We start from the raw sequence: 21,760 nt of genomic DNA on the forward strand, positions 1-21,760 counted from the left end.
TGTTTCATTATTAAGACAGTAATTCATCATAACTCAAGGACCCGCCCATTCGAATCACTCTGTATAACCAAATACCCCAAAAATAAAGCAAGGAAAGCACCGAGAACACACAAGCGTAACACAAGAGACGCTTTCACAGCGAGCGCGAGAGACGACTTGTGCGCACAGCAGTTGCCGTTTACGCTCGCTGAGGAAGCGCCATCTGCCGCTGCGTGTTTTCGCTGCACTTGCAGTTTGAATGTAGACGTATCGTTCAAATTCCGGATTGAGTTTAGCATTCAAACTCTGAAATGTTCAGAGTTTTAGAATCATTCGAAGTATGAGGCACCACTGTGTGTTTGGATGTGTATGTAAATAAATAAATAAATAAAGGGAAGCATAGTGGTGGACCTCATAACAAGACCACCATGACTGAAGTCCCATGTCCTCCCCATGTGTCCATGAATTTCCTCCCATTGGACTGCTGATGCCAAACTAGCCTCTGATGCCTGTGTGTGTTCACCCTGTGATGGGCTGGCACCGTACCAAGGCGTTGTTCCTGCGTTGAGCCAGATGACTACTGGATTAGGATCCAACTGCCCTATTACCTTGAGAAAACGAATGGGGCAGGTTTTCGCATACGCGGATTCAATCAACTGCGGCTCGAAAAATATTTGGCAAAAAAAAAAAAAATTCCAGAAAGTTCCAAAAAGCAAAACTTGAATTTGCTGTGCGCCAAGCACTACACTAAACCCATTTAAGGGCATACCTTGTGGGCTGCATGCTTGAGGTTGCTGGAATAGATGGGTTTGGGCAGATGTGCCATCCCTCGCGGCTCCTTCCGCGGTTCCACCCACATACACTTTGTTACGATTTTTACTTCCTCTACAGTCAGGTTTGATCGTCTTTTTGGTGCTCCACCAGAGGCCGCGAGTGACTGTGGCGAGTCCAGTCTGAGGACCTTACTAAGACCATCCGCTCGGTGGTAGTGATGAGCAGCATGTACAAAGTGCCAGGACTATAAAACTCTTAAGCTTCACATTTGTTTCTCAAAAAAAACGTAAAAAGCGTTGCATTATTTGGCTTGAAAAATGACATTTTATTTAAATCTCATGTTTCTACTGTAAAACGTGCAAATCACTAAAAGTGCAAAGTCAGAAATGTACAAAGTATAATAGTGATATAAATAATTATAATATGGACAACACCCTGCACGTGTGCGAGTGACCCGAGTGTCACTTTTGGATTCACTGCCTGAAGACAGACTCACCTCGTCATCCCTGCTGAGCAGAGACGCCATTGTGTGGCTAGGAGAAGGCGTGGCTACACCGTTGCCCGGGTAACACTCAGGCCTGATGCTTACACAAGACACGCCTATACTGTTGCCCGAGTAACGGCACTAACTCTGTCAGCACTTTTACGGCCCGAGTGATCCTCACTGTAACGCTTTCACGAGACGCCTCTATACATACCGTTGGCGGAGTGACACTCGGGACTAACGCTCTTAGCACTGTTTTTACAGCCAGAGTGACGCTCAGGTCTAACGCTGAGGAGGTTAATCAGTGTAAGACTCACAGCAAGTTTAAAATGCTATCTCTCGACGAGAAAATCTAAATCTTCAATCTTATAAAAAGTGGAATGTCGTGTGCCGAAGTGGGCCATAAAGTCGGTAAAAACAAATCGAGCATTCGTGCAATAAAGCAGAAAGAGACTGAAATTCGTGGAAGTGCTTGTGCAGATAGCGCTCTTCTGAAGTAATCTACAAATGATTTAAAGTAATACGGGACGATGTGTGTAGGTTATACGACAATACTACGCTATTAGCATTTGCATATAAACCAAATAATAATGGCACCTGACCTTTACCAAGTCCTTATATGAGGGAATTGAGCATCCATGAATTTTGGTATCTGCAGGGATCCTGGGACCAGTCCCCTACGTATACCAAAGGACAATGGTACAAAACAAACAAACCAACAAATAAATAAATACAGATGGAATTCAGGTTTACAGCAGTCTCCACTTACATTCCACAGGTACAAATAAGCACATAAAACTGTAAAAGTTTTCTTGTGAATAAAATTTCAACTGACTTCCAATTAGTGACTTCTCTTTTACTACAGAGAAACAGTTTTGACATGGAGGAATATGTAGCAGCCATCCTCAACGATGAGGCCGTATACAGTATAGTCTGTGTACTCTGTCACCATTTTCAACCAAACAGCTCGGTCACAGATAAGCCGCCAGATTGGTGAACTTTAGTTTAACCGAGCGAGAGAACCTGCCGTTTGTGATTGCCAGTGTCCTAACCTGTGCAGCTGGGAGGAGGACGCGACACTCTGAGTGACTACTCTCAATTAGTTGTTACTGGTGGTTTTTCGTGTCGTTATTATGGATTTGCAAACTTTCAATGGTCAAAAACTGAAGGATGTTAATCCCGTCTGTGTTTAATTATACGGTCACTCCTTGGTATCGGTAACCATTTGGGGATTGGGTCCAGGATCCCCCGTAAACACCAAAATAAGCAAACGCTTAATTCCCTTCTGTATGGACTTGATAAAGATCAGATGCAGTTAGCATATGGTTATATGTACAGTGGTGCTTGAAAGTTTGTGAACCCTTTAGAATATTTCTGCATAAATATGACCTAAAACTTCATCAGATTTTCACTCAAGTCCTAAAAGTAGATAAAGAGAAACCAGTTAAACAAATGAGAAAAAATATTATACTTGGTCATTTATTTATTGAGGAAAATGATCGAATATTACATATTCGTGAGTGTCAAAAGTATGTGAACCTCTAGGATGATCAGTTAGTTTGAAGGTGAAATTCGAGTCCGGTGTTTTCAATCAATGAGATGCCAATCAGGTGTGAGTGGGCACCCTGTGTTATTTAAAGAACAGGATCTATCAAAGTCTGCTCTTCACAACACGTGTTTGTGGAAGTGTATCATGGCACGAACAAAGGAGATTTCTGAGGACCTCACAAAAAGAGTTGTTGATGCTCATCAGGCTGGAAAAGGTTACAAAACCATCTCTAAAGAGTTTGGACTCCACCAATCCACAGTCAGACAGATTGTGTACAAATGGAGGAAATTCAAGACCATTGTTACCCTCCCCAGGAGTGGTCGACCAACAAAGATCACTCCAAGAGCAAGGCGTGTAATAGTCGGTGAGGTCACAAAGGACCCCAGGGTAACTTCTAAGCAACTGAAGGCCTCTCTCACATTGGCTGATGTTCATGTTCATGAGTCCACCATCAGGAGAACACTGAACAACAATGGTGTGCATGGCAGGGTTGCAAGGAGAAAGCCACTGCTCTCCAAAAAAAACATTGCTGCTCGTCTGCAGTTTGCTAAAGATCAGGTGGACAAACCAGAAGGCTATTGGAAGAATGTTTTGTGGACGGATGAGACCAAACTTTTGGTTTAAATGAAAAGCATTATGTTTGGAGAAAGGAAAAACACTGCATTCCAGCATAAGAACCTTATCCCATCTGTGAAACATGGTGGTGGTAGTATCACGGTTTGGGTCTGTTTTGCTGTATCTGGGCCAGGATGGCTTGCCTTCATTGATGGAACAATGAATTCTGAATTATATCAGAGAATTCTAAAGGAAAATGTCAGGACATCTGTCCATGAACTGAATCTCAAGAGAAGGTGGGTCATGCAGCAAGACAACGACCGACCCTAAGCACACAAGTCGTTCTACCAAAGAATGGTTAAAGAAGAATAAAGTGAATGTTTCTGGAATGGCCAAGTCAAAGTCCTGACCTTAATCCAATTGAAATATTATGGAAGGACCTGAAGTGAGCAGTTCATGTGAGGAAACCCACCAACATCCCAGAGTTGAAGCTGTTCTGTACAGAGGAATGGGCGAAAATTCCTCCAAGCCGGTGTGCAGGAATGATCAAAAGTTACCGGAAACATTTAGTTGCAGTTATTGGGGGTCACAGCAGATACTGAAAGCAAAGGTTTACATACTTTTGCCACTCACAAATATGTAATATTCGATCATTTTCCTTAATAAATAAATGACCAAGTCTAATATTTTTGTCTCATTTGTTTAACTGGTTTCTCTTTATCTACTTTTAGGACTTGAGTGAAAATCTGATGAAGTTTTAGGTCATATTTATGCAGAAATATAGAAATTTCTAAAGGGTTCACAAACTTTCAAGCACCACTGTAAGCACTAATGGCGTAGTATTTACTTATAACCTATGCACATCTTCACATATTATGTTAAATTACCTCGAATTATTGTCGAAAGATGTGATTGTGTGTTAAATTTCAATTTCCTTAAATTATTTGTGTTTTGATACTTAAAGTTCAGTTACATTGCCTCACTGTGATTTAATTAACATGCTTGAAATATTTTCTCTAAAATTGCATTGTGTATTTTCTCAGTTTTTTCATTAATGCATATTGGCAGTGCAAATCTGACTTACATGCAAAACCGGGGTGCAAATTTCATCTGTACTGGAACTGATTTGTAATCCAAGGCTCACCTGTATGCATGTATATAAAGCATTTACTGTATTATGTATATATCTATACTAATAAATGGTAAAGCCCTCATTGAATCACTCACTCACTCATAACTAATTCTCAAACCTCCCGTGTAGGTAGAAGGCTGAAATTTGGCAGGCTCATTCCTTACAGCTTACTTACAAAAGTTGGGCAGGTTTCATTTAGAAATTCTACACATAATGGTCATAACTGGAACCTACTTTCGACCATATATACGGCCATAGCCTGCAGCTCGGTCTCCGTGTGAGGCGGAGTTGCGTCCCCGCATCATCACGCCTCCCCGTAATTGAGTGCCTGCCCATATAAGGTAAATATTCGCGGGTGAAGGACTGTGCTTATGCAAATGAAGATGAGATGGTCTAGTGTTTGGCACAAACTCAGCGAAAGTGCAAGAGAAACTTTTTTTTTTTTTTATTTATTCTATTGCAAGAGAGAGACTTTTAATTGCCGGGTCTTAGCTAACATTAATTAAAGCCGTGGACATCGCAAGATCACACAAGAGAGCGGCTCCCATGAACTGACTGTGAATGCAGTAAGTAGAGAACAAGGAAGGGCTCCAAAGAGCGCTGAACAAAAAACACATTACACAATTGAGAAGGCAGCAAAAGAATATGAAGCGAGTGACGCATACAAGCATATTCATAAGTGCAGCTACTGCGGAAACAAAGCACGGTGTAAACCGTAAGTTTAAATTATGTTTATAGACATGCTGGCGCTTGTCATGCCTATGACGAATACGATATTCACGAGATACAAGTTTAATGAGAAGACACAAGGTATAAACGAGACTTTGGATCACTTTGTAACGGAGTTAAAATTGCTGTAACGGACAGCAAAAGTGCGACAGAAACTTTTAAGTGCCGGGTCTGAGCTAACATGAAATAATTGCTGGTGAAGGGCTGTGCTTATGCAAACGAATAGAAAGCAAATGTTCCGTTATTTTTAAAATGTTTCCTTTTCTTTTTCATAACTTCATTAACACACTTCTTCTACGCTGCGAAGCGCGGGTAGTTTGCTAGTACTGTATATGATGGGAGACCCAGAATTGTTTAAAAAAAACAATTATAAAACTTACAGTCATTTTTAGTCCCTTTCAAAATTCTCTCCTTGAGCTGCAATCCACTTGTCCCCGGGCTTCTCTCATCTTTTGTTAACATCTCTACAGCCTCCTGACGTTTATTCCTGATTTTTCTTCTGCGGAAGGAAATCATCTTCCCTTCACTCTTCATTTTGGGAACAGAAAGAACACAGGGAAGATCTGATGAAAGAATAAAAGGGGTTGCAAAGCCACAACCACATATTGCTTTGGGTCAAAAACTCTTTGACGGACAGCATGGCTGGGTGCAGATGCAATGTCAGGGCGTCAGACGTTTTTGTCCCAGATGATTTCCCATAGAAGCCTCAGCTGCTTAATGTGATGTTGCTTATTAATGAACAAGTCTGTTTATGTCGATAAAAATGACCATCATCGTATCTTGAAAATCCGCCATGGTGACTTGAAGAAGAAAAAAAAATTGTAGAATAAATGCCAAAAATATAGAATCCACTCAGCACAATGCCATCTCGTGGACTGATTAAACAAACTGTACACATACACCACCTAGTGGCGAACTTGATAACTGCACCCTTCTACTGGGGTTTGAAAGATCGGTAGTTAGTGAAGGAGAGGCCCACATTTCTAGACAGCATACATAAAGTAGAAAATCTATATTATAATATGTCAACACACATATAAATACATTGCAATCAATATTACACTCCACAATAACCATCAATGCCTCTCAAGTAATAACTTTTTATTTTTCTTATTTATAATAATGCATGATTACATTATTAATTTTAATAAACAATATTTTTTAGGGGGGGATCAACTATATAATGACAATGCCAGACAATACGTCAGCAGCTTCATACGCCGTGCACACACATTCTTTTCTGTTTCCAACCTACTCCCATCGGGGTGGCCCAAGCCTTAATCGGCTGGTGAGTCGTGCCATCTGCCGGGTGAACGTGGCCTTTCTTTAGAGCACTGTTCATACATTTCATACAAAAATATTGCACAATGTTTAGCTATACAACAGTTCCCCTTAAAGATGACCGCATCTCTCACCTAGGCACATCACCGGGCATGCACTGGTGAACCTTAGGAGGTTAAAGCTCCCTTGGAAACCCCCGCTTCCCCACTCAGCTCTTGACAGGTCTGTCCGACAGTTAGATTTCCCTCCCATGCCCCTCAGGTTTCTACCAACCCACTCAACACCGTAAATGAGATTCCCTTATTTTTTTGAACTCATAGACCCAACATTCTCGGTACAATGCCATAACTCTCCAGATTATAAATATTGTCTAACATTTATGTTCTTGACCCTAAGCAGTTATTTACCAAACAAAATAAAATTAAGAACTCGTTTAAATAAACAAAATTTATACTAAAGCGAGAAACAACAAAATATACATATGTAAATTTGCTAATTAAAACAACACGAAATAGAAGCCAGTGTTTTCCATAGTTTGGCAAAAAAAAAAAAAAACGAACGTAAAAACAACGGAAATCAAATGTAGCAAAAGTGGTCCCAAAATAGCTGCTATTTTTACCCATCAATCTTCACATGCATCGCTTTGAGAAATTGAGGCGGTCAATGAGTTCTTTCGGTTGCACAGGTTCATCTGAAGGACTGTGACTCCAAGTTCCAAATAAATAAAACGGCTCACAGACTCTGACTTGCAGCGGCGACAATTATGTATGTGAATGATTATTATTCGCATCATTTTATTGTTGGCTACGACTATTACTGCGCAAAAACCGTTTTGGTTATTTTTCGAGCATTGCTGCTGGCCACAAAACAATGAATAGGAAGCATGTTCCTTGTTGTCAATAACCAAAGAGGACATAATTTTTTCCACTCCTTGGGTGCTTGACAAGTTGTGCGTCTTGTTTGTCTGGCCGGAGAACCAATGGAAAGTCAAGATCTGACAGAACTTCAAGGTAGAACCTCCTCGTTGATCGTTTCTTCCGTTATTTCATCGAGCAGCTGGGCTTCAATTGGACTGCTGATCTCAGACTCCAATGATTCCTGAATCAAGATGGGTTCTTCCACATCCTTGGGTTTTTGGTCTTGCTGTTCTGAAGGTGACGTGCCCTCAAACGACTCCAGATCTTCGATACCTGCTCGGTAATGGATCATAAGCAGAGTTAGGGCCTGCAGTCTTTCACCAGATTTGGAAAGCGCTGCGGAAATCAGGGACTTCTTCCTTGCGTCACTCGTCTCCTTCTCCTCCCTTACCAGGGAATTATTGTGCTCCAGTTCTTGGTCGATTTCATGCTGCAACTTATCGAGCATCAGCTCCAGTTTCTGGGATCTCTCGTCTGTTGGTAGACCTCGATAGAGATCCCGGCCAATTTCTTTGACCGCAATGAAAACACTATCGTCCAGGCCCCCCTCCTTTCGTGCCAGCTTGGTACCTGCTGCTGCAGGGCGTTTACAAGGGCTGCCTGCCACATATGTCTCCGTGTCGCTGCTTTCATTGTCAGAGGTGTTGGGTGTGTGTTTCGGGGATGGTTCTGCAATGTCGCTTCCCTGTTCTGCCAGGCGAGCTTTAGGTACCTGTCTTAAGCTTAACAAGCGAGAGCTAGTGTTGAGGAACTGTCTGGTCAAGCCGGTGGCTTTGTTTATCGTCGATTTTGTCTCCGGGTCCACTTTTCTTTCAGCCGCTGAACAGTAAGGGTGCTCTGTCAGGCATTTTTCCTGGCACTTCTTATGGCACACGTAGGAGCAGATCATGCACTGCGATGCCGCTTTGGTCCAGACTTTCTTCTTACAGTAGTCACACCAGGTTGGGTTCTGGAACTGCGTGTCTTGGAAATTATGCTTTACTTCACTAACAGAGACTGATGGGAGGTTGGCGTCCTCTTTGGGAAACAGCAGAGCTTCATCCTGTGCGCTGCTCTCCTTCTCTCTTTCGGTCAAGCCGCTCGAATGCTCAGATTCGCCCTCTTTCAAGTAGGTGAAGTGCAGCGTAATGTCGCCAAAGCACAGCTTCTCGTTAAACCCCTTGTGCACGCTTAAATTCCTCAAAGCTGTCCGGCTGACGCTAGCTTTGGGTTCGGCCGTGTTTAGCCTGAAGGTGCTCTGATACTCCATCGAGGATGTTGACAGGCATTCCAAGGCAATGTGTTCAAGTTTCAGACTTGTGTGTCCAAGGCAGAGGAGGCCGCCAACTTTAAAAGGGTCCTTACACCAAACAGCGACATTAAGGTACTTGTGGTGGCTCTCGGTCTCAAACAAATATGAAGCTTTGCTCCACCGAGCCAAGCGGTTGCGATATGGTGTCTCAGCAGACTCCCACATTTGCTGATCCTCTCCCGTGTCTCTAGGACTGTTGGAGCTGTCAGAAACCTTTTCTTTGGAAGAGTCTGCTTTATTTGGAATTGGTGCAAGTGGCTCATCATTCTGCTCTACAGGTTTCACGACGACTTTCTCGCTGACCATCTTTTCTCCGTTGATCAGGGGTGGGGGTGGTCGCTCTGGTTTTTCAGCAGGGGTGTCACTTGAATCCAGCAGGCACTGTGTTTCTGAAGAAGCCAGAGTCAATTTAATGTGAGGTCTTGGTGGCACTGGGGGTCGAGTTGGTGGGGTCTGTGCCAGTTTGCTCGCCGACTGTGATGCTGCTTCAGGGCCTTCAGAGCTCTTTGAGGTTACTGGTTTTGTCCCATCTTTGGGTAGAGGCTTCAGCTGTGCCTGAAGGCCCCCCAGGTTCAATTTGCGGTTAAGGATGGGTGATATCGTTCCAAGGGGCTTGGAAGCGAGGTTGGCAACCGTTCTTTTGGGGCTTTGGTTTAGAGAGAGCAACGACTCATCTTTTAGGTCACTATTTGATGGCCTGGTTTCACAAACTAACTCCTCAAACTCGGAGTCCATGTCTTTGTTATCACTGCCATCCAAAGTATTGATGCTCATGGTGTCTTCCTCATAGGCAGGTTGAGACAGGAAGCCTTGATCTTCAAGCTGGCCGAAGCCCTCAACCTGGGCCATTTGGTGACGTGTGGGCCTTTCGTAAAACACCATCACCTTTTCTCCAGCCTGCTTGATCAGCTTCAGGACTTGTACTGAAGAGGTCACTTTCACCCCTGGTGGAGGAGAAGAAGAAGAAAAAAATGAGATTCAATATGGAGATTCACATTTTATGCAATCTAAAACAGTTAATACCAATCGCAGATTGTGGGAAAATGCATCAAAAAGCCCACGTAGTGACACAGTGGGCCAATTCATATAACATGCACAGGGAATGTGGGAGAGAAAAAAAAACATAGTGTCTGGAGAAAATTCAGCACAGACATGAGGAGAACATGCAAACGTCACGCAAGCAAGACCTGGGCTGGGGTTTGAGCCCAGGACTCTGGTGCTATCAGGCAGCAATGTTGACCACAATATGGTGTTGAAATGATTGTTGTCCAGTGTGCATCAACTTATTTTGACACAGCACTTGAAAACTTTGATTGCATCCCGTCCATAAGTGGGGCAAAAAAAACCCCCAAAACATGGAAACTAGAGAAGCAGAAGTATTGTCACTATCGTAAGCCTACTGCTCGATATGCTTAGACTACAGTAGACTAACTAGAAAGGCAGATCTACTGTACTAATAAACAGAAAGGTATGACAAGTGCTATAACAGACATACTGTATATGAACAGGTATTCTATGAAATAGATATATCAATAATTAAAGGTTCTATATAAAATGATAAATATACAAATGTGAAAAGCTTTATATGAAATCGATGGATTGATAGAAAAAGGTGCTATATAATGACAAGATGGATAAGAAAGCTGTTGTGCAATATAAAAGACAAACATGGAATGTGCTAAATAAATAACAGATATGAAAGGTGCGCTAAAATAGAAAGATAAATAGACAGACAGTCAGATCCGTTAAGTATTTGGACAGTGATACAGTTTCCATAATTTTGGCTCTGCACACCACCACAATATATTTGAAACAAAGCAATCAAGATGTGATTGAAGTGTAGACTTTCAGCTGTAATTCTAGGGGTTTAACAAAAATATTGTTTGAGCCGTTTAGAAAAAAGAGACATTTTTATATATGGTCCCCCAGTTTTCAGGGGCTCAAAAGTATTTGGACAAACTAGCATTATCATAAATATGGTGATCATTTTCAATATTTGGTGGAAATTCCTTAACTATCAATGGCTTCCTTAAGTCTGAACTCATGGCCTCCTCCAAGTGCTGGGTTTCCACCCTAGTGATGGTTTGCCAGGACTTTACTGCTGTTGTCTTCAGGTGCTTCTTTTTTGTTGGACTTTCTGCCATCAGTTTTGTCTTCAGCCAGTGAACTGCATGTCCAAATGAATTGATGTCAGTTGATTGACTTGGCCACTGAAGAAAATTCCATTTCTCTGCCTTGAAAAGCTCTTGGTTTGCTGTCCCAGTATGTTTTTGCTCATTGTCCGTCTGTACTGCGAAGTGTCATCCTATTAGTTTTGCAGCATTTGGCTGACTCTGAGCAGAATGTACAGCCCTGTACACTTCAGGATTCATCCTGCTACTTGTTACAGCAGTCAAATCATCAAAAAACACCAGTGACTGATTTCCACTGGCAGCCACTCATGATCATGCAAGAAAAACTACTTCCACCATGTTTCACATATGATGTGGTATTCATCAGATCATGAATATCCATATATTCATGGATATATAAGTGAAGATCCATACTCTTCACTTTCCAACATTCTGCTACATACTGATTTTAGTTTTCTTTGTTCTAAGAAAATTGTTCCAGAACTGGAAAAGTTAAAAAAAAATGTGTCAAAATCTAATATGTCCTTCCTATGCTTGAGCTTTACCAGTGGTTTGCACCTCATGGTAAACTCTCTGTCTTTACTTTCATGAAGTCTTCTCTTGGTTGGAAACTTTGAAAAGCCAACCTACCGGACAGTGGTCTTGGTTTTCTAAATGTTGTGAAGGGAGGGGCTCTTCTTCAGCAAGGACAGAATTCTGCAATCATCGAGCACAATTGTCTTCTGTGATTTCCCAGATCTTCTGGAGTTGCTGAGATCACCAGTATGTTCCTTCTTTTTAAGAATCTACCAAATGGTTGATCTGACCACTTGTGATGCTTCTGCTCTCTCTCTAAAGGGTTTGTTATTTCAGCCTAATGATTTACTGTTTTTTTAACTTACACGGACAGCTCTTCGGACCTCATATTGAGAGTTCACGATGACAACTTCCAAATGCAAATTCCACACTTGGAATCAATTCCAGACTTTTTACCTGCTAAATAGTTAACGAAATAAAGAAGGAACTGCTCACACCTGGCTATGGAACAACCTATCAGTCAAATGTCCAAATACTTTTGATTCCCTGGAAATGGGGAATAGGGGTAGGAGCTATGTAGAAAAATGGCTGTAATTCCTAAATGGCTCATACGAAATTTTTGGCAAAACCCCTTCAATTAAAGCTGAAAGTCTAACCTTCAATCACACAATGATTGCTTTATTTAAAATAAAATTGTTGTTGCATACAGAACCAAATTTATGAAAATTGTGTCCCTGTCCAAATACTTATGGACCTAACTAGAGATAGATAGATAGATAGATAAACATATATTTCAGCAGATGCTTTATGGTATTAGGCAGCATAATGGTGGAATGGTTAGTGGCTGCCTTCACTGTCCAAGGTTTGAATCCCAACACAGGAACTTTCAGTTCTGAGATTTGCACACTCTTCCTATATTTCTTCAGGATAAGGTAAAGGCCCATCGGGTCACAAATTTGGATTAGGTGGCTTATAAAATGGACGTTTTCTAGCAGAGCATGAATCCCAAGTCTTCTTCAGCTTTTACTATTTGTATTGATGTATAAGCAGAAGAAGGGAACCCTGTGATTTTGAAACATGGAGGTTGATAAGAAATGATGTGTTTGACTCAAATAGGCCGTGGCATTCAAGCAATGATTAATTAGTATTAATGGGCACAAATTAACCAAGAAAACATTCTCAAACCATTACATCGACTCCACTAGCCCGGACTGTTGATACAATACTGGTTGGGTGCATGGATTCATGGTGTTAGCATCAAATTTTGACCATACCATCTGTGTGCCTCAGCAGAAATTTGGATTCATCACACCAGGCTACATCTTTCCAACCTTCATCTGTGCAGTTTTGGTGAGCCTGTGGCCACTGCAGCCTCAGCTTTCTGTTCTTTGCTGACAGAAGTGGAGCACAACGTGATCTTCTGCTATTGAAGTCCATCCGCCTCAAGGTTTGAAGCATTGTGTGTTCCGAGTTGCTCTTCTCATCACCACAGTTGAACTCTGTGGTTATTTGAGTTATCGTAGCCTTTCTGTCACCTTAGGCCAAACTGGCCCTTCTCCTCTAACCTCTCTCATCAATAAGGCACTTCATCTTACAGAACTGCCACTTACTGGATTTTTATATTTCTCACAACATTCTGAGTACATGCTAGAGACTATTGTGTGTGAAAATCCCAGGAGATTAGCAGTTCCAGAAATACTCAAACTAGCCTAAGTAAGAGTGTGTATGTGTAGATTCACAGAGAAAAAATTCGGCAGTTTTTTGATAGACAGGCAACCTCCTTGTAAGTTGACCGCTTTTTAAATCCAGCCAAACCTGGTTATCCGGTGCGACAGTAACTAAATGTTACCTTTGGCAGGTGATTGTCCAAAGTCACCAATGTGGACCATTGATAATTACAAAGCAGAACCCACCATTTAAAAAAAAATACATCATAGATAACAGAAAATGCACTGGAAGATCCCCAAATTGGCGGCAAAATTCAGCGATCAAGTGGAATTTGCAGGACTTCTGGTGTCATTAGTCATGAAGACGATGCCAAATTCAATCACTGTGTGTGACTTGGGCATGGATAATCCTAACCAGTCTATACTGAAGGAAGCTCCATATGGGGAGAGTTTTAACTTTGGTCTCTATTCTTCTTTGCTGTGAGTATGTGTGTGTTTGTGTCTCTGGTGCTCGCCAGATACAGTATATGCTGTCTGGCTTGGTGATGACTGACACTGATAGATTGTAGTATGTGATTAATGTAATATCTGATTCAAATTGTCTTATATTAGCCTGCAACACATTTATTGACAGGTTGTGTTTTTGTTTTGGTGGGTTTGGCTTAATGCTATCCTTTGGTTAACTGTTGTTGTGCATGTGTGTCAGAATGTCACCTTCAGAGGTAAGCACAATCATTCCAAGGCACAAGGGGGTGTGGTTGCTGGGGGGATTGTCTCTTTTGTTTCTTTTACCACCCAAAGCTCCGAGAAGACACCCAATGAGGTCAACTGATTCCGCACCCTCCACTCTGAGGACTAAAAGATGGAGACGCTCCAATGTGAATTTCCCCTTGGGATTAATAAAGTATCTATCTATCTAGACGTCAGCACCTTATTTTGGAAAGAGCAGACTGCCAGATTGAGCTCCAACCTAAGCACTGACCTTAGCTGTTGTTTTGGAGGTCCTACTTCCCAATAACTCTGTTTGCTCTTGTTTCCACTATCATGAGCTTGGTTGGTTGTGTCTTGCCAACCCAGGGGCAACCTGGTGGGAACCTTAACATTTATTCTGGACTTGTGCGTTCCCTCACTTGACCACCCTGTATAGGGTGGTGTCTGAGCGAGAAGTCTGTCCTGTTCATGTGAACTCATCTGCTGATTATAGTGGCACCAAGTCATCTCTTCAAACTAGTGCTGATTAATTAACACCTCAGCATCTCTGCCGTTCAGGTAATTTATGCTGACAACAGGGCTTTGTTAAAACAGCTTAATAATTTTAAATTGGAAATTCATGAGGAACAATGCCTGCACAGTGAAATACAACAGTCCCGAATAAGATTTGGTTTTCCAGAATATCCTTCCATCCTTGGCAGTAAAGTGAGCTCAAATGAAACTGAGCCTTTGAACTGAAGCCCCGCCCCTCCCCTCATTAGTTGCTAAATGTCATATGTTCATACCAGTAAGCCATAACTGCAGTTCTTTGGGATTACTGCATGGCAGTGTGGGAAATCACACTGAAGAACTGACCTTCTGTTTGTTTGAAGCAACTCAGATCTGCACAAATGAATTGTTCTCCTCTGTCAGGCCACACTCTGCAGTGTTCATATCTCATAAGAGTACCATGGAAGCCAAATGGTTGAGCCCTTACTGGGAGCAGCTCCTGACCAATGAATGAGGGGGGAGGCGGGTCTTCTATTCAAAAGCTGATTTTGTTTGAACGAGCTTCATTGTCGGGCATGAAAGGAGTTTTCAGAATTAGGTTATATTTAACAATAGTTAGGCAAAAATACAGAGTGTCCACAAAGTCTCTTTATAATTTCAAAAAATTACTAAAAAGGCATTTGATGAGATATTTTAATCAAATTTGTCCAATGTACTCAGTTGTTATCAAAGTTTGTTTTAGTGATGAGGCAACCTTCCATGTTTCAGGGAAACTGAATACACATAATGTGAGAATCTGGGGCTCAGGAAACCCCCATGTGACTGGGGAACTTCACCTAGATAGTCCAAAGGTGAATGTGTGGTGTGGGATCATGTGCAATCGAATCATTGGTCCATTTTTCTTCAACGAGAGATTACTGCAAATGTTTACCTTGACCTTTTGACTGAAAATGTGACACCACAACTGGATGACCTTCAACCAACTGTCATTTTCTAGCAAGTTGGTGTACCACCACATTGCGGACTGCTTGTTCGTGGGTTCCTGAATCAAACATTTCCTGTTTGAAACGCAACTGAGAGAATAAAACTGAATAAAAAAAAAGCTAATCATAACAAGTATCATAAATTTACAGCAGCTGTTACAGACTAGAATCGAATGTATGTTTTTATTCTAAAATAGTAAGAATAACAGCAGCTCACTTCTCAAAAGGGACTCGTCTGGGGTCGAACTTGTGACGTTTTGATTACCAATCAACAGTTGATACCATTGTGACACCAAAGCAGTCGTAGCAAATGGGTATCAATGTCGCACCCTAACGCGGTTTCTTTTTCTGCAGTTATATTCTTGAATAGAAGCGCACTTGTTTTATTATATTTGTACCTTTTGTGAAAGTGTTTATTTGATATTTGGAATTCAGGCTTCACACATTATACACTTCATGTCTACAAATTATCAATTATTACTAAAACATGAAAAATGTTTCTGTTTTAATGATGTATTTACATAGATCGTTGTAGACAAGGAACACACATGAAATGCATTTGTTCCAAATAACGATATAGTATTTATAAAAGGTGCCATTTTGCTTGACTTCTCACTCTATACAACTCTAAGGAACTGACATGCAGGTAAACAGACTTGAGATGAGAAGACTGAGTGGCGGTGGGGGTTTGTGATAGTAGGCTGCTGGCTGCATATCGACACATTTACAGGACAAAAGCTGCTGATGGAGAGGTGCGAAGGATCTACAAGTGTTTTCGTAGGCTCTGGTAATTCTAGTGTTAATGGTGTACCGACACTAGGCATGTTTGTTCCGTATCGTGCCCAAGTGTGATTGTCCATACCAATCCCCACCCACCCACATAGCTGTCCTTTAATCACACTGCGCTTTAACGTTCTGGGTCCGGGCATGCTTTTGTCATGACCATACGACTTTATGTAAAGCTAAAACAAGATCTGAACACAGAGTGACTGCATGCAAGTCAAAATTGTTTTACTTTTTTGTGGTTGGTTTGGAGTCATATAGGGCAGAAGGACGCTCTACCCTCTTACAGATTTATTGATTGTGCAGTGCAGCCAGCGTTTTGCGGTTAATTGTGCTACACTGAAGAGAAGGTTTATATGGAGACAAATAATGTTAAGGGAGGAATTTGCAGCTTTTCTTGCCAATTACAAGTTACTTTCATGTGTAAGGTGAGAATAAAAACCTGTTTTTAACTCAAATATTATTGAATGAAATGAGAATTGTGCTATCTGACTAGTAGCATCAATGCTCGGGCATGTTTACCGATTACACTGTTCCCGAATGCTACTGAACCGTGCTAGGACCCACCTCTTCCAAGCGGGCCAGGGCCCAGCATGGAGCGATCACACTAGTCAAACAAACTAGACTTGGGCTGGTTACATGCAGACAAATGTGCTAACTTAGTTAAGCTTTAACAATTGGACTTTTTAGCATTCCGGTTTGATTTGATAACACTAGAATTACCAGAGCCTACGAAAAAACCCGTAAATCCGTCCCACCTTAAATCGCTTCTTAAAACCGTTCTGACCTCTCCGCCAGCGTCTTTTGTTAATCTAAATGTGCTGATAAAAGAAAAGCTGCAAGTAGCCGGCTATTCCATCCCCTCACCGACTTAGAACGTGCACAAACTTCTCCCAGCTCATGCCTTGATTGATTTTCTGGGAGTGAAGTGGAGTTTTAGAGTGGAAATAATAGATTGTTGTTTGGAACACACGTATTTCATGTCTGTTCCGTTTCTACAGTAATCTGTGTAAACACATTGTTAAAACAGAAACTTTTTTATATTCTAGTAGTAGATGACAAAATGTAGGCATAAACTATATAATGTATGAAGCCTGAAGTCCATTAATATTAAAGAAATATTTTCACAGAAGGTACAAATCTAACACAACAATTGTGCTTTTATTTAAAAATATAACTGCAGAAACAAAAAGCCGCCTTAACATGCGACATCGAAACATGTTTATTATGACTGCCTTCGTGGAGCAATAGAATCAGCTGCCGACTGGGAATCAGAAGGTCGCGAGTTTGATCCTGTAAAACTCCGTTTTGAGAAGTAAACTGCTCTTAGTCTTACTATTTCAGAATAAAAACATACATTTGATTTCAGTCTGTAACAGCCGGTGTAATTTATGATACTTGTAAAGGTTAGCTTTTTTATTTTTATTTTTTATTAGTCAGTTTTATTATCTCGGCCGTGTTCATGAGCCCAAACACACCCCACCCCCACATCGGATACTGCTGTTTTCACATAGACGGGCTATAACAGAGGTAAACTCAGCTCCTTTCTACATAAAGAAAGGCTTATTTAACAAAATGTTTGATCACGTGGAGTGGTATATTCTTTTAACTGACATAATCATTTACACAGTATTTCAAGTTTTATTTAGAATAAGGATAAAAAAGAGACGTGACTCGCAGGATAGGTATGCCGAACAGACAGGAGACATAAAACTGGACAATGACTTAGTGAAAAGGTCTTTTTTCTGTCTGAGAATGACATAAGTTTAGTCATGTAAAAAAGAAAGTACACCTCCAGAACATTTTTATTTTCTTTTTTGACATACGCATACATATCGTCATTTAAACAGTATCTATAGATAATGGTGACATAATTGATAAAAAAACAATCCAAAATTGACTTTAGAAGAAGAATGTATTCAATGAAAAATGGTCAGATAAAACATTTTCTTTTACGGAAAAAGCAAGTTCCCCCTTGGCTCTCTTAGGCAGTGCTGCCCCCCCCTCAAGTCAGTGTTTCCTCTAAATTGTGTGCCATTAACTGAGAGAATGCTCCTCTCACTCCTCCATGCAAATTCTTTCAGCAGTGGGATGTTTGAAGGGTGTCTTGTGAGCATGTCTCATTTCAAATCTCGACAGGATTCAGATCTGGGCTGTGACTTAGCCATTCCAGAACCCTCCATTTCTTTCTTTTCAGTCATTCCTTAGTGGATTTGCTGGTATGTTTAGGGTCACTGTCAAGTTGTAAGGCCCACTTTCAGTGGAGCTTCAATCTTCTCACTGACGATCCTCACATTAGGTGAGCTGCCCAAGCCTTGATGCAGCAAAGCAGCCCCAAAGCACATCTCCACCACCACACTTTAACGCTGGCATCTGATTCTTCTGCTCAAATGCTTTCTTTGGTTTTCACCCAAACATGTCTTTTGGTACTGTGGCCAAGTTACTATCCTCGCCTTGTCTGTCCACAACACATTGTTCCAGAAGTCCTGGTCTTTACCTAGGTGTTCATGGGCAAACTTTTAGTCTTGCCCAGATGTTCTTTCTGTTTCCTCCTGGCACACCTCATTTGTGCAGCCTCGTCCTAGTGGTAGACTCATGAACTATGACCCCAATAGTGGAAAGAGCTACCATTAGGTCCTGTGATGAAATTCAGGTATTCTTAGAGACGTCTTTCAACATCTTGTACTCTGCTCTCCGGAAGAACTTGCTGGGACGGCCTAGTCTGAACAAGTTGGTAGTTACTTGAAATCTCCTGCACTTTTAAATGATCGTCCGGGCAGTGGAATGGTTAATATCCAATTGTTAGGTGATCTTTTTAAACACCTTTCCTGACCCACCTTGGCATCTAGAACCTTCTTTCTTTCAGAGAAATCTTGGCATAAGGATAATACACACTTCGTTAACAACAAATGAAATTTATGAGTTAAGTTTAAATAAGACAGGGTCAGATAAGATCCCCTCTAATGATGTTCAAATCATTTGTACCTGATTCAAATTTGAGGTATTTGAGGTACTGACAAATGGAGGGGAGGACTTACTTTCTCCACATGTGACATTTGCATTTATACCTATTTAAATTACATAATGGACTACCAAATGTAAATGAGACATGATGTTTGTTTAATTATATCACCTTTTTATAAAGATACTATTTAAAAGATGATCAAATCTTGATATGTTGAATTATGTTAAAAAAGTGAAAACCTCTTATGGGGTGTACTTACTTTTTCACATGAGTGTATGTAGTACTTTTGCCCGCGATTCTGCTCACTGAAATTACCCTTCAATTTCATTGATCTGCCTTCACTGCTATCCTGCCTGAGGTTTCTCATCTGGGAATTAAGACCTTATTATTAAATTATTGTCAATAGAGGTAAGACAAATAAGATCTGCGTAGTCTACTCTTGGGTGAAGCAGGTATACCTTAAGGCCATGTCACATTAGACGACTTTTCCATCGATTTTCAGGTGTAGCCTTCACTTACAAAACCTTGGCAAGTTAGGCTGCACACTCCCATGAAGCCGATCGCCTAATGTAACATACCGTGAGACTCACTTCAAGTAGGCTACGTATTTTACGTTCAGGAATTTCATGAACTGCGGTGGGCTGGTGCCCTGCCCGGGAATTGTTTCCTCCTACCTTTCGCCCTGTGTTTGCTGGGATTGGCTCCAACTGACCCACGAGACCCTGTAGTTAGGATATAGCGGGTTGGATAATGGATGGATGGAATTTCATGATTGTACCCCCTTTTATTCACAGGATCTGTTATACTTGAAACGAAATTAGAGAGATAAAAGCCAAAGAGTGAAAATTGCTAATTTTCTCCATTCCACACAACGTTTGGATGATGTTCTCTGAAAAGAAAATTCTACACGATTACAAAGACCTCACATTTCTGAATAAAACAACAGAATTAGATAACAGGCTCCCAAAGCAGTCATTAGTACCATACTGTGGGTGAGGTAGCCTTGGCATGTTCTCCTGGTGCCTGTGTGGGGTTTATTTCCAACATCTCAAGGGTTCTTCCCATATCTCAAAGACACATATTGTGAGATTTTTTTAGACCCTGGCACCCAAAAACTGCACTGAGCTTGACAACCCCCATCTGTGCTGTGCACTGATAAAGACAGGAACTGGCTGTCCACTACCAGTTCAACTACAATGTCTAGGCTCACCGTGTAATGTGTCTGTCACCCGTTGGTTGATACAGAGAATATTTAAAACCGGACACTGATCTGGCCTTGTGTTCCACTTTCTGTCTTTTATGCAGGAAGGCGATCACTTCTTTTGATCCGAGAGGGAGCAAATTCAGAATGATGACATTGTCACTGCTTATAAGCTGCGTGTGTTCAAGTGACATCTCCCTTTTGAATAAATAATGTCTTGACAACAATGAAGCCGACTGTTTCCCAAACCTGGACTCACCTCCTCCTCTCTTGTGTGGGTCACAGACTTGCACATCACAGCATGTAGATTAATATGCCACCCTAAACAGGACAGGTATGAGTGACTGTGCCCTGCAATGAAATGGCAACCTCAATGACTGTGGGGGTCCTTTCTTCCCGTGACCCTGAAATTGGATGAAGATGTCAGGCTGGTTCCTTATCCTGTGACTTTAAAACTGGATTAAACAGTTTCAGCAAAAGGTAGTGATGGAGGATGATGGTTAAAGACACAATTTCCATCATGGCTTCTATTCTCTATTTGCCTGTCCTTGCATGGTTGGCCTAGCTTGGACTGTCGTATCAGATAGAGGGAAAAAAAGAAATATTAGATTAGTTTGAGTGGGACCTCAGGTCATGGTCTGTCTGGTCAAAAAGGTAGCTGATGAACTGCCACCTTTCCAAGCATGTCAGAGTTAGGAAGTGATAGGTGCCAGCCTCCATATTGCCAAAGTGGTGTTTCTTACTGAAATGTTCCCAGTTATGTTTTCTTTCATACAGGGCATCTGTCAGTTTGATCTTGGTGCATGTAGGGGTCACCCAATTGGGGTTCCGGCAAACATTGGATGTGCAGACATCTAGTGAAATCTGTGGATGGTCTCAGGCTGTCAGAATGAGCAAGAAGTAATAGTAACATGCAGTTCATCAAAAGCAGGAGAGATGGACTGTGTGGTAAAACAAGAGTACCAAGCACATGATACACTGCATTGATGCAGACCACCAGGAAACTCAAGTGATATAAAAACCAGCAGAAGCTAAACAAGCACTCGGACCAGTCCACCACACATGGCTGTGTCCATGAAGGCCAACTTACCTCCAATAGCAATCAGCCGATCCCCTTTCTGCAAGTCTGCTTGGGAGGCGGGGGAGTTGGGGACGACAGTTTCAATGATGACGTGCACCACGTCACCCTCGCTGGCTGGAACCTGCCGGAAGGTCAGTCCAACACTTTGAGAATTTCCTTTGATCAGCTCGGCCTGCAAAATAAGCAAACAAAATTAGTTGTGCCAAATGCCTTGCATTGTGTTCTCACAAAAGAGCAGAAGATGTTATTTTATTTGACAAAAGGGCTCAAGAGTTTTGTTACGTGTACACAGGTGCATAAATGCTTACTTAAATTCAGCTGAGCAAGATATGCACCCATTGCACATGTTAGTGGGATACAAACAATTTATAATCTGTTGAATGGAGTAGTGGTTGTGCCATAACGCTGCAGGGGCAACTTTAACGATGGCTTTCATCAATAAGAAGCAGAACTCCTCTATCATAAAGTACATGTCTCTCAGAATGCTAGGGGTAAATGAGCTCATCTTATATGAGGAAAGAGAAAATGACATTTTTCAGCT

General features: G+C 41.5%; 1 protein-coding gene across 1 annotated transcript in view; it reads right to left on the bottom strand.

Moving 5' to 3' along the window:
- Positions 1–5,681: 5,681 nt before the first annotated feature.
- pdzd8 (PDZ domain containing 8) overlaps positions 5,682–21,760 on the bottom strand; it is a 277,412-nt gene continuing 261,333 nt past the window's right edge. Inside the window, exons 4-5 of the mRNA XM_039737116.1 lie at positions 21,229–21,391; positions 5,682–9,635 (exon numbers count right to left, since the gene is read on the bottom strand). Coding sequence (XP_039593050.1) covers positions 7,489–9,635; positions 21,229–21,391 — 2,310 coding nt within the window. The 3' untranslated portion in view covers positions 5,682–7,488. The remainder of the gene's footprint in view (positions 9,636–21,228; positions 21,392–21,760) is intronic.

This window comes from Polypterus senegalus, chromosome 1 (genome assembly GCF_016835505.1).
Source record: "Polypterus senegalus isolate Bchr_013 chromosome 1, ASM1683550v1, whole genome shotgun sequence".
Classification (NCBI taxonomy): Eukaryota; Metazoa; Chordata; class Cladistia; order Polypteriformes; family Polypteridae; genus Polypterus; species Polypterus senegalus.